The following is a 12,830-nucleotide window of genomic DNA, read 5'->3' as shown; positions in this document are numbered from 1 at the left end:
GGTAATATTACTATATCCTCCTCTAGGTGTGCCACCATTGGTGTACGTGGATCCTTTAGGGACCGTTTGGTAAGTATTGTTAGGATAAGTTTTTTTAGGGACAATTTGTTTGTTTACTTGGGTCCTAGATGGGAGTGTGGATGTTGAGGGTTCAACCTCAACCTCCATCTGGTTTGTTTCCAAAATAGGCAATACCTCATTAGCCTGCCATCTAAACAGAGATGTATAGTAACGAAGTAGAACTACTTAAGTACTGTACTTAAGTACCGAAATGCGGTATCTGTACTTTCCTAGAGTAGAATTTTTTTCTCCTACTTCTACTTTTACTTCACTACATTTTTTCGATGATTTCGATACTTCTACTCAAGTATTTTTTTTTTGTGCTGCATAGTTACTCGTTACAATTATAAAAATTACCACTGCCAGAACAGTAGATGGCAGGTTGCATAAAGCTCCAAAAAATGTGTATAATGTCATTTGTAAATCAGCGCATACTAAAATAAAGGCTGTGTATAATAAAAGCTGCTATACCAAATCTTTCCAATAAAAAGAAAATATGAAACAAACAAATAAATGGTGCTACAGCGCTTAAAGTGCATCAAGAAACTACTAACAAACACAGGTTAATCATTTGAATAAATTATTTGAAATAATAAAAAACAATATGATGTTCAAACGTTTGACTTCTTTCTTTAATAACTACATAACACAGTACTTGTACTTTTACTTTCAGTACTTGAGTAGAAATTTTTTTTCAAAACTACTGGTACTTTTTACTTTTAGTACTTAAGTAGCAAATTTTTTGAAAAAACTACTTGCAATACTTAAGTAAAAAAAATGTTGAATACTTTAGTACTTCTACTTAAGTAACTTTTTCTGCGAGCACTTCCCCTTCTACTCAAGTCACTTTTTGATCGAGCACTTGTACTTTTACTCAAGTAGAAATTTCGAGTACTTTATACAAGTCTGCATCTAAATACCAAGTTACTAGCATAATCTTGTACGTCCCTATTCAATTTCTTTTTCTTTTTATTCCTTTGCTCAAGTTCCTCCTTTTCTAGAGTTTTCCTTACAATTTCAGATTTCTTCTTGAATTCATCCAGTTCCTTAAAGGGGATAAGTTTGTCTTTAAGCTCACCAATCTCACGGTCTAGTCGGGTCAGCCTATTCCGTTTTACTACCTTTAAGGGACTGTAGTTATTTCAATCCTGTCTCATTAAAATAGGTGAACAATTCGTCTATACCTGCCTCATCACTTTGCGTGCTGATGTCCCATCTCAAACTACCTGCAACCATTTTGTCACCCACATATTGTTCAAGAAAAGCGATGTCCCAATTGGCACATATTTCTGACGGCATAAGGTTTTTTAACCTCATGAACCTACCACTTAGGTCATCACTAATTGCATTATTACCATCAAAGACACCTTCAGTATTGAATGTGCGATTGTTCCTATAATCAAACACATCCATTTGACCAACAGGATCAACGGCAGATAATTAGTAAATCAAAAATCATATAGAATATCCTTGCTAAAACATATCAATTACAAATGAGCAGCTGCTTAAGCTATCTGTGAGACTAGATGCAAGAATTGTGATAAATATATGAAGCAGCGCTAAAAAATTGAATTCAATATTGTGAAAACCTAAAAAAAAATCAATATAATTACATCAAACTTAGGTGAAAAACATATATAAAGAAATCACACCAAACATATAAATAGTGTCCATAAGAGCCCATTACACAAGGGCTGAAAAGGAAAAATATATGTGAAACAAGAAAGTCCAAATAAAACAAATTGTCCACGATTCACTTGCTCCACCAGTGTCCCCACAATCACAATTGGTAGTGCTTCCACCACCAGGTGACAACAAGTATTAAAGCCTCTTAGCGGATCCTGTGGACCATCATATAGTATGGTCAAATGCGCGTGTTACATCTTCTTATGAAGGGGAACTCCAAAGCGACGTGATCCAGTCAGGGTTGGTTCATCAGCAGGATGAAAAATAAAAAGCATATATGCCCATAGTGTAACCAATAAAAAACATTTATTCAAAAAATAAGAAGTGAAACTTGCAAAGGGAATTACATTAAGCAAATCATTGGATAATAGGTTTAAAAAACTTGCATATAGCAATAAAAACAGATACAATTGCTCTCCCAAAAATCAGCAGGCTGTGTGGCTGCACTGAACTCTCCCGCCGGTCAATGAGTGTGTGTGATGACGAAACGTCGTAGCAATGCCCAACTAGTTTTGTCAAAGAGATGACGTCGTCAGGGGACTGGCTTACACATCATACACCACGCTAGACATTTTTAAATGTCTGCTGATAACCAGGCAACCAACACAGACTGTGAAGTGCTCGTTATTGTAACGCAGCACATCTGAGAGAAGGGAAACAAAAGGGAGTTATTGTAGACGGGTTTGTAATTTCCTTATTGTCCTACTGACATATTGGTAGCCACATAGGCACCTTTTCATCCAATCAGACTAACAAAACCTATAAAATGTATATCGTGATTACATGTGACACTAAAAATGTTGTGTACATGATCATTTGCCCATGTGGCTACCAATCTGTCAGAAGGACAATAAGGAGATTACAAACCCGTCTGAAAGAAAATATTTCAACCATTAGGGCAGGTGTTGTAAATCATAGTGTGCCTAAACTTTTTGCTAGATGTCATGGTAGAGACCCTACTGGTACTACCTTTTTGGCCATCTATACATCTTCTTCACATTGGAGAGGAAGTAATATCAGGAGGGAAATTTCACGCTTAGAAACAAAGTGGATTTACAGCCTGCAGACTTATGTTCCCTTTGGCATAAACGTTGATTGGGACGTAAACTGCTTTATTAATAATGGCTGACCTACCACTTTTTTTCCTTTGATGGTTATAATAATTTTTCTGTATATGCACTCTGCATTCACCAATGGGTGAGACATGGGTGGTTTTAGGCCTATGGATGTGTTTTATTGTATAATCTTTTTTGGTTACAATGATCAGTTTTCATATTTATGCTCATGTTCATATGTACAGTAGTTTTGCTCAAACAATAGCAGCAGGCTCTTTATCTGAGAACATTTATAAATATAAGTTAATTTTAAATAAAACATTTTTTTTAGTGTAATATGTTGCTTTGCCACTAGATGGAGTTCTTCTGCCATTGAGTTCTTTCACACTACAAGGTGGCTTTTACAATAACTTCCTTTTGTTTCCCTTTTCTCAGATGTGCCTGTGTTCCGTGAGAATTACCTACCCGTGAGAAAAACCTACCCTCGTCACTTCCGGTTGCACGGCACTGTGTGTAATGCGGCGTTTACATTAAAACAGCTGTGCTGCAATACGAGTCATCTCCACTCCTATCCCTGTCACTTCCCTCATCTCGGCTAGTAAATATAAAAGCAGCGGCGGGTGTATGAAAAGATAAATCACGGAGCCGCCAGCAGCTTTTATATTTACTAGCCGAGATGAGGGAAGTCACAGGGAAAGGAGCGGAGATGACTCGTATTGCACCCAAGATGTTTTAATGTAACCGCCGCATCGGTAGGTTTTTTTCACGGAACACAGTGATAATTTCATACTAGTGCGCATGCGCACTAGTCTGCTCCTCAGCTGTTACATTACGTATCCGGAGCTGTGAGCATGCGCACTGCTGCGCTGCTCAGCTGTTCCTGGCCGGAAGTGACGAGGGTAGGTTTTTCTCACGGGGTAGGTAATTCTCACGTTACACCGGTTGTTAAGGACGCCGGCAGCCTCCAGTTAGAAAAACAAAAAAAAAAAAAACTGGGCACCGGCATTTAGCGGAGTTTAGGAGATGTCAGCGGTTTTTCTGGCAAAATGCTGCTGCTCCAGAGCGCACTGGCAGAGGATTTTTTTTCACTGCCACTAAACTCTCCTGCCACAAAACACTGCTAAAAGCCTACGTGTGCATGAATACATAGGATGACATGCAGGGGAGTTTAGAGACAGTTAAAAAAACGTTGCTGGGTTGGACTGCACAGTTGTGCTGTGAAGCCTTATGCCTCGTACACACGTACCGATCGTCGGCCGAGGGCTGTCGTGTCTGTTGAAAACTGCAAAAGACTGCACACGAATTTTGTCGGCCAACAACAGCCGACTGCAGAAGTAATGTCATGTGATGGTTAACTTTCCTTGTCTTTTTTCTTTTCTGAGCATGCCCAGTCTTGCAAATCTGCTGTCTGTTGGCCGAATTCTGTACTGACTGGCAAACAATCGGCCGTTCTGGTGTCGGCATACAAAAATTTTAATGCTTGCACGACAGATTCTGTTCGGCCGAAAGTGCGCTGTCGGCTGTCGGAAGCATCATACTAACAAGCCTACAATCGGCCGATCGGTCGTATCTTTTCGGCCGACAATCTGCACGTGTGTACGGGGCATTAGGCCCCTTTCACACAGGGGAGTCCATCGGCAGACTCCGTTTTTCTCAGCGGGGGATCGATCTGCCGATTCCCCGCTAAGCAGGCGGATGGCTGCTCTGTCTCCGCGCTGTGAGCGGAGACAGAGCTGTTAGGTCGCCACTGTTCTCTATGGGGGAATCAGATGAGAACGGACCGTCTGTCCGTCCTCACCTGATTCCATCCGATCCGTTGGACGGATGGAAAATAGGGTTTCCATCCGTTCATATTTGACGGATCGGATGTCAGCGGACATGTCTCCGCTGATATCCGATGCCCCATAGGGATGCATGGGGCATCGGTTCAGATCCGCCTGAAAAACGGACAGGCAGATCTGAACGGTCCGCCTGTGTGAAAGGGGCCTTATACTGTTGACTGATAACCATTTGGCTGATCAAGTATTCATCATGATTAGCCATTGCCCAGTAACAAACTTTTTTACTTTCTTCTGTAAAACAAATCCAGTAAAAAAATGTAAAAAATCAAATTACTTCAAAAATTTAGGCCAATATGTATTCTGCTACATGCTTTTGGTAAAAAGCCCAATAAGCATGTATTAATTGGCTTGTGCAAAAGTTATAGCGTCTACAAAATATGGGATAAATTTATGGACTTTTTATTTTTTTTTATTGTTTTTACTAGTAATGGCAGCGATCAGCGATTTTTAGTGGGACTGTGACAGTGCGGCAGACAAATCTGCTACTAAGTGGCACTTTTTGGGGACCAGTGACACAAATACAGTGATCAGTGCTAAAAAAAAAAGCACTGTCACTGTAAATGACACTGGCAGGGAAGGGGTTAACATCAGGGGTGATCAAAGGGATAACTGTGTTCTCTGAGAGTGCTTTCTTACTGTGTGGGGGGTGGCTTAACTGAAGAAAGACAGGGATCCGTGTTCCTGCTTAGCTTTCTTACTAGCAGAAAGGCTATCTGCCTTGTTTACAGTCCTAGGCAGACCGCCATTCTGCCACTCTCCAAATGATTGATAGGTTTCGCCGGACTGGCCTATTGGCTCCCGCTGTGAGCCAAAGAAAGTAATCACGTACATGTATATGTACAAGTATATGTACCTTTGCAATGGGAGTCTTATTAGTGGTGAGAAACTTTCAAAGTTTTATTCACATCTGAAGGATTGCACACACCGCTGTTTTTCTGATTGCAACAGTGTGATTGCACCAGGTGGTTACAATGAAGGCAGACCTCTCTATTTAGAAATTGGATTGATAAAGGACAGAATATCATTCTCCAAAAAATGTGTTTAAAACCTGGCAAGATATATAGTTTGCCTGTAGGGGTTTGTTTTTTTTTCTAAAAAAATGGCAAGGTCTTCTCATGCTAGTCATGCTCCAGGTTATCAAACTCCTTACTACTGGAAAATGAGAATTAAGAAATGATAAGCACTTGAGAAAAACTAACTGCAGTGACAGAAAAATAGGTGTCATAAAAGCAGTGTCAAAAATGTTGTGCACATTATATATCACATACTATGTTTTTCAGTTTAGCTCCACTTAATTTGTCACTTTTATTAAGAACATAAAAGCAATATGAAATCTACGGTTAGAGGACCCATTCTTTATTTCAGCGTTCTCTTTTCAAGATCGAGATACAAATTTCAAAATAATTGGTTTCTTGGGTTGCATGAAACCTTGAGTGCTGAACTCCATTGGGATCTGTACACAGAAAAATAGGAAACAAACATGTAAGCACCATAGCCAACAAAGCCAGGAAAACAAATTATATTCTACAATAAAGGTTTTTGGGTAAAACGAATTGCAATTTTCTAACTTAATTTATTATTTTGATGTTTCTTCCTCTTCAGCTGTGTTCACTTACCGTATACTTTAGTGCTTGTTGCATCCTTTGTGGTTTCCAATAAGATATGTTCTCCATAGTATGAATGTCGATACATGTAATATGCACTCAAAACACATCTAACATGAACTGCAGTGTTTTAAAAAAAGCATATGGTGAATGTAAACTTATAATAATTAGTGTGAGAGGTATCTCCTTTTTCAGAATAGTCAGTGGGTGACAGACTGCCTGTTGTAGTGTAAGTCACTTTTTTTTATACTATTGCCACTATCAGAAACCTGCTGCTTAAAGCAGAGCTCCACCCAAAAGGGGAAGCACCGCTTGTTCGCACCCCCCCCTCCACTGCTACATTTGGCACTTTTTGGGGGGAGGGGCACCCGGTTTTGACAGGTACCCGGTCCCACTTCTGGGTAGGATCGCCGATCTACAACATTTCCAGCCCCACCTCCTTCCCCCTTGCTGCCTTCTGGGACACACAAAGGTCTCAGAAGAAAGCACAGTAGGAAACTGGCTGTGAAGCCTGAAGGCTTTATTATCAGTCTCCCTTACTTACAATGCTGGTTCCTGCACCCAAAGCCGTTTGATGAATTGGCTTGGGGTGCCCACATCGTGGGATTCCTGGACATGTAAGTGTCCTTATAATAAAAGTCAGCAGCTACATTATTTATTTTTTTTTTTTTTTACAGACTGGAGCTCCTTTTTAACCACTTGCCGACCGCCGCAAGTAAATATACTGCGGCGGTCAGCCCCTCACAGGCAAAGTGACGTATATAAACGTCACTAGCCTGAGAGGGTCTGGGGAGCGAGCGCGCGCCGCCGGCAGCGCGCTCCCGCGCGGTCACGGACCCCCCCGCGCGTGTGACCAGCGGACCCGATGTCCGCCGGTCACTCTGCGATCGTCGGGGGAGAGGGAGAAAGGCAGGCAGCTTGTGTAAACAAGCTGCCTGTCAGTTCTCCCTGTGTAGAGACACTGATCATACGGTTCTACTATGTAGGACCGTTGATCAGTGTCCATACACCTCAAGCCACAGCCAATCACAGTTAGAATCACGCCCCTAGGGACACACACAGCCCCTCCCTCTCAAATAAAGTTAACCCCTTCATTGCCAGTGTAATTTTACAGTAACAGTGCATATATATATAGCACTGATTCCTGTAGAAATGTCACTGGTAACCCCAAAAGTGTCAGAAATGTCAGTCAGGGGTCTGATCTGTCCGCCGCAATGTCGCAGTACCGCAAAAAAATCGCAGATCGCCGCCATTATGCGTTAAAAAAAAAAAAACAACAAAAATGACAAAAATCTTTCCCTTTGTTAGTAAACGCGATAACTTTTGCGCAAACCAATCAAAATACGCTTTTTGCGATTTTTTTTTTACCAAACATGTAGCATAAAACAAATTGGCCGAAAATGTTAAAAAATTTTGATTTTTACTTTTTTTTTTGGGGAATTTAATATAAAAAAATGTGAAAAATATTGTTATTTTTGCAAAATTGACGCTCTTTTTTTTTTTATAGCGCGTGATCAAAAAATCGCACAGGTGATCAAATACCACCAAAAGAAAGCTCTGTTTATGGAAAAAAAAGGACGTCAAATTCGTTTAGGTACAGCATCGCACGACCGCGCAATTGTCCGTTAAAGTCACGCAGTGCCGAATCGCAAAATACCCCCTGGTCTTTTAGCAGCCAAATCCTCCGGGGCTTAAGTGGTTAAAGTGATAGACCCTTACATAGGTCCTGAAGTGACCAGCCTCAGGTGATACACAGTGATAAATGAAATCCTCCTACATAAGTGGTACCTATTTTTCTTCAGAATTCTCTCCTCTACAGCCTTCTAAAGTATACAGATGGTATTTCTCAGCTTCTAGGAGGTAAGGGGATCTGATGTCACTTACTGCACAGTGTGTAATCTGAGATCTGAGTGGAGGGAAAGGAGACACCTCCCTATGCACATTCTCATAGGGAAACATGCATAACTGAGGCTGTCAAGGATTAACTGTCAGAAGTGACTCATGCAGTGCTTTCATTTAAAAGGTTTTCAACAAACTTAAAGCTTATATTCAGGCAGATATGTAAAATATACCAATGAAAGCAGATATATTTTTATTAAAAATCAAAATTGAAATAAACATTGAAATATCATAAATGTATCTTAAATGCAATCGATATAATACATACATTTATCTTGAGTTCAGTATGCTGGAAGACGTAGCGTTCACATGCTAGATTTGATGCCAAGGAACCCACTGACAGTAGGAAATAGACAACTTCATATGTCTGTTGCTGCTCCCTCACTGTTCAGTCAGAGACTGAGACCAGGGAAGTGAACTAGCTGTGTTGTTTATCTGGAGCAGATAAATGTCAGATCACCTGATTGGTTGTGCTATATGGCAGGGTTGTGTAAATCTCAGGACTAGTGGACAAAAATGCTCATGGCCATAATGAGGATGGTATTGACACAGGCCCAAAGGATCCACAATGCTTTAAAAGTGATATTATCCAGAAATATTTAGACAGAATAAAGGTGGATAAAGCGCCTGGACCAGATGGCATCCACCCCCGCATCCTAAAAGAATTGAGCGCTGTAATTTCAAAGTCTGTGTTTCTAATTTTTAGAGACTCGTTAGGACTGGAATAGTACCACTGGATTGGCGTAGGGCCAATGTGGTGCCTATATTTAAAAAGTGATCAAAGATGCCAAGTAACTATAGACCTGTCAATTTAACTTCTATAGTCGGGAAGATACTGGAGAGTTTAATAAAAGACCACATAGATAAGTTCTTGGAAAAAAATATTTTAAGCAACAGACAGCATGGATTCATGAAAGGCAGAAGTTGTCAAACAAACCTGATTTCTTTTTATGAGAAGGTAAATAAAACCTTGGACAGAGGGGTGGCTGTGAACGTAGTATACTTGGATTTTGCAAAAGTGTTTGACACAGTTCCCTACACACGGCTAATGTGTAAGGTAAACTCTGCAGGCTTGGAAAGATCAGTTTGTAAATGGATAGAAAATTGGCTAAAAGATAGAATTCAGAGAGTAGTGGTTAATGATTCTTACTCTGAATTGTCTAAGGTTAGCAATGGTGTACCCCAAGGTTCAGTGTTGGGACCCTTACTTTTTAATATCTTTATAAATTATATAGGGTCTGGGATTAAAATTACCATTTCAGTCTTTGCAGTTGACACCAACTTACAAGCTGATCTCAATGCACTGTTTCATTGGGCAACTATGTGGCAAATTAAGTTTAATGTTGATAAATGTAAAGTTATGCACTTGGGGGCTAATAATATGCATGCATTATACATACTAGGGGGATTACAACTAGGGGAATCCATAGCGGAGAAGGATCTGGGTGTTCTTGTGTTCTGGCAGATCCTAAGCTTAATAATAGCATGCAATGCCAAGCTGCGGTTTCCAAAGCAAGCAAAGTCCTTTCTTGTATTAACAGAGGCATGGACTCCAGAGAGAGAGATATAATTTTGCCCCTGTAAAAGTCATTAGTAAGACCTCATCTGGAATATGCAGTTCAGTTTTGAGCACCAGTTCTTAAAAAGAATATCGGGGGAACTGGAGAAAGTGCAGAGAAGGGCAACCAAACTGATAAGAGGCATGGAGGAGCTCACCTATGAGAAAAGATTAGAGGAACCGAAAAAAGGAACTGAACTATAAAAAGAGGAGATAAAGGGGGGATATGATCAACATGTATAAATACATAAGGGGTACATATAGTGAACTTGTTGAGTTATTCACTTTAGGGTCAACACAGAGGACAAGGGAGCACTCTTTACGTCTAGAGGAAAACTGATTTCGTCTCCAAATACGGAAAGGTTTCTTCACCGTAAGAGCTGTGAAAATGAGGTGGTTCTGACCAGGTCACTAGATTGCTTTAAAAAAGGCCTGGATTCTTTCCTATGCTGTACATAATATAAATGGATACTAATATTTATAGGTAAAGTTGATCCAGGGAATATCTGATTGCCTCTCGGAGATCAGGAAGGAATTCTTTCCCCTGCTGTAGCAAATTGGATCATGCTTTGCTGGGGTTTTTTCGCCTTCTTCTGGATCAACTATGGGTATAGAATTGTGTATATGTTATTCTATGGTTGGGTTTTCTTTACTGTATTTTATTTTATTGCTTGAGCCAGATGGACTTGTGTCTTTTTTCAACCTGACTAACTATGTAAAATGCTAACAGTTTTGCAAGTAAAATAGATCCCAATGCATACCTTTCAACTTTTTAAAATAATAAGCAATAAAGAGGGACAGCTTTTAGCACACAATATGTAGAGCAATGAAAACAAGGTTTTTTTCACGGAAAAATGTAAACAAACAGGGAAAAACAATATTATGCATATTATTGGGCCTTCAAACACAGAGTGAAAATCATGTTTTCTGAATTACATTTGGCTATCATGAGGATACTCTTTGGACTGGCATGTCATAAGGGAAAAACTCAATTTTTATACACTGAACGTTTATGAAGAACAAACCAACATGTGGACAAAGAAAAATCCTCACCGCTCGTAACATGTTTATATATAGGCATGGCTAGAGGGGTCACTCATAATGACATTACTTCCTTTCGTACTGTGGCTTGTTGCTACGTATGGGGGAAATTATATTGTCTTATGAAAAGTTTGAAATTTTGGTACTGTTCGCAAACCAGCCATGGGTCTGATATGAGACTAGCATTTAAAAAAAAAAAAAAAAAAAAAACGGACGATCCTTGACTCACATTCATAAATACACATACAGTACTAGGACTAATTTAGACGGGCCAATAAACCATCAGCATGACTTTGAAGCATTGGCTTACGATACACTTTAGTCAAATACATCCATACCAAAAATAATTGGCACTATCAGGAAAAGCACCAAAAAACACTTTTAAAATACAGTATAACTTCAATAAGAAGTATAGTAATACAACACAATGTAAAAGGTCAACTAGGGGCTCACAAATTTACCTTTCAAGTATATCAGCAACCATTAGAGCGATTAAAATGTATCCATATCCAAAACTTATTTTAGCTTTGCACAACGTGGGGAAAAGTTAGAAACCCCTGTCAGATTTTACTGCTAACCAGAGCCCTGTTACAGAGATTCCCCTCACTTTCTGTTCTGGGGACAATCTTTTACCAGACAAGAAGTAAAGAAAAAATGCAACAGAGAAACAGAAAATAATAAAAAAAAACAGACAGATGTTTGAGCATTTCTGTACGTAAAAAAAAAAAAAAAAAAACATCTTTACATCTGTCTGTGTTGCTGATAGAGAGGTTTCCCCTCACTTCCTGTCCTGGGGACATCCTTTTTACCAGACAGGAGGTGAAGGATTCTCTCCAATGGAGTTCTAATCTTACCCACTCTATCCAAAACTAAAAGAAATGTTTTGGCTTTAGATACATATCAACAAAATGTAGGATTTTGCCAAAGATGAAGCCCGGCTCCAATCAAAACATTTTTTTTTTCTTGTTTTGGGTTGAGTAGAGTAGGGTTAGTGCCTTTTTTCATTTTATTGCTGTCTGACTCCCTGTTGAGGATATTTTTTACTCACTTTCATTTCTACTTAATACCGTAAGTAGGAATCTCCAAAATGGGGACACAAACTATAAAAGAACGCAAAAAAAGGTTATAAGCCTTCCGTAAGCTCTTAAACAAATGCTCTTATTGCTGAGTCCCCAACAGTGTTCAGATAGCAGCAAAAACCTGGTTCCACAAAGCATGGGAGAGGAAACCGGCCCAAATAAATCACATACATAAATAAAAACCTGGCATGGGTTCTAGACTTCTTCAATTCTATCCAAAACTAAAAAATCTTTTAGGCTGGGTTTCCACTTTAGGAACTAAAAAGATGATAATACCTAAACAAACTCTTTTGTGAAATAGATGTAAATGTAGAGTGAGATGGATAATACTATCTTTATAAAAAGTGCAGATATTTAGCTTACCAGCGTGTCTTCACAGGGTCGACACGTGAAGTGCTGGAGGATGGCCACTGTTGCTACTTTCATGCTTAGCAATGCAAACCTCATTCCAATGCAGTTTCGTGGTCCATCTCCAAAGGGAATGAATGTGTATGGAGTATGACTTTCTCTGTTTTCCTTGCTAAACCTATAGAAAAAAATATTACCGCCAAATGAATACTTACTATGAGCTGCAGTATTTTTTTTTAGGCTACGAAAGGGTGACTAATATTTTACTTTCAATATATTTATTGTCTTTTGTAAGAATAAAGCACACAACCTTATAACAGTAGTTATCAAAAGTACATAAACAAGGCAAGACAGGGAAATACCTCTCCTGGGTACATGGTCCATACCAACAGAGTGGGTGACTAATATTTTAAATAAAGCTTGGAATTTTGGAACTGATCAGGTATGCAAGAAATGGTACTTTACTTTGTTAAAGTATTTTGTACTATACTAAGCACTGTCAGCAAGTTGTTTTTTTTTTTTTTTTTTTCGCATAAGATCATAAACAACTTTCATACATTTCATATTTCTACAAATAAATAAAAAACAATATGTGATTGTTTATATATGGGAAACAACAAATTCTTACTTTAGTAAGTATAATTCATTGTAGGTTTTTG

General features: G+C 39.2%; 1 protein-coding gene across 1 annotated transcript in view; it reads right to left on the bottom strand.

Moving 5' to 3' along the window:
• Nucleotides 1-5,961: 5,961 nt before the first annotated feature.
• The window catches only part of LOC309551352 (cytochrome P450 3A9-like), a 97,674-nt gene continuing 90,805 nt past the window's right edge, over nucleotides 5,962-12,830 (bottom strand). The window contains exons 12-13 of the mRNA XM_082251905.1: nucleotides 12,187-12,349; nucleotides 5,962-6,095 (exon numbers count right to left, since the gene is read on the bottom strand). Coding sequence (XP_082108031.1) covers nucleotides 6,018-6,095; nucleotides 12,187-12,349 — 241 coding nt within the window. The 3' untranslated portion in view covers nucleotides 5,962-6,017. The remainder of the gene's footprint in view (nucleotides 6,096-12,186; nucleotides 12,350-12,830) is intronic.

The sequence above is a fragment of the Pelophylax lessonae genome (assembly GCF_965119305.1).
Source record: "Pelophylax lessonae genome assembly, chromosome: 3".
Classification (NCBI taxonomy): Eukaryota; Metazoa; Chordata; class Amphibia; order Anura; family Ranidae; genus Pelophylax; species Pelophylax lessonae.
The sequence above is the reverse complement of the archived record's forward strand: the minus strand, read 5'-3'. Positions and strand labels throughout refer to the sequence as shown.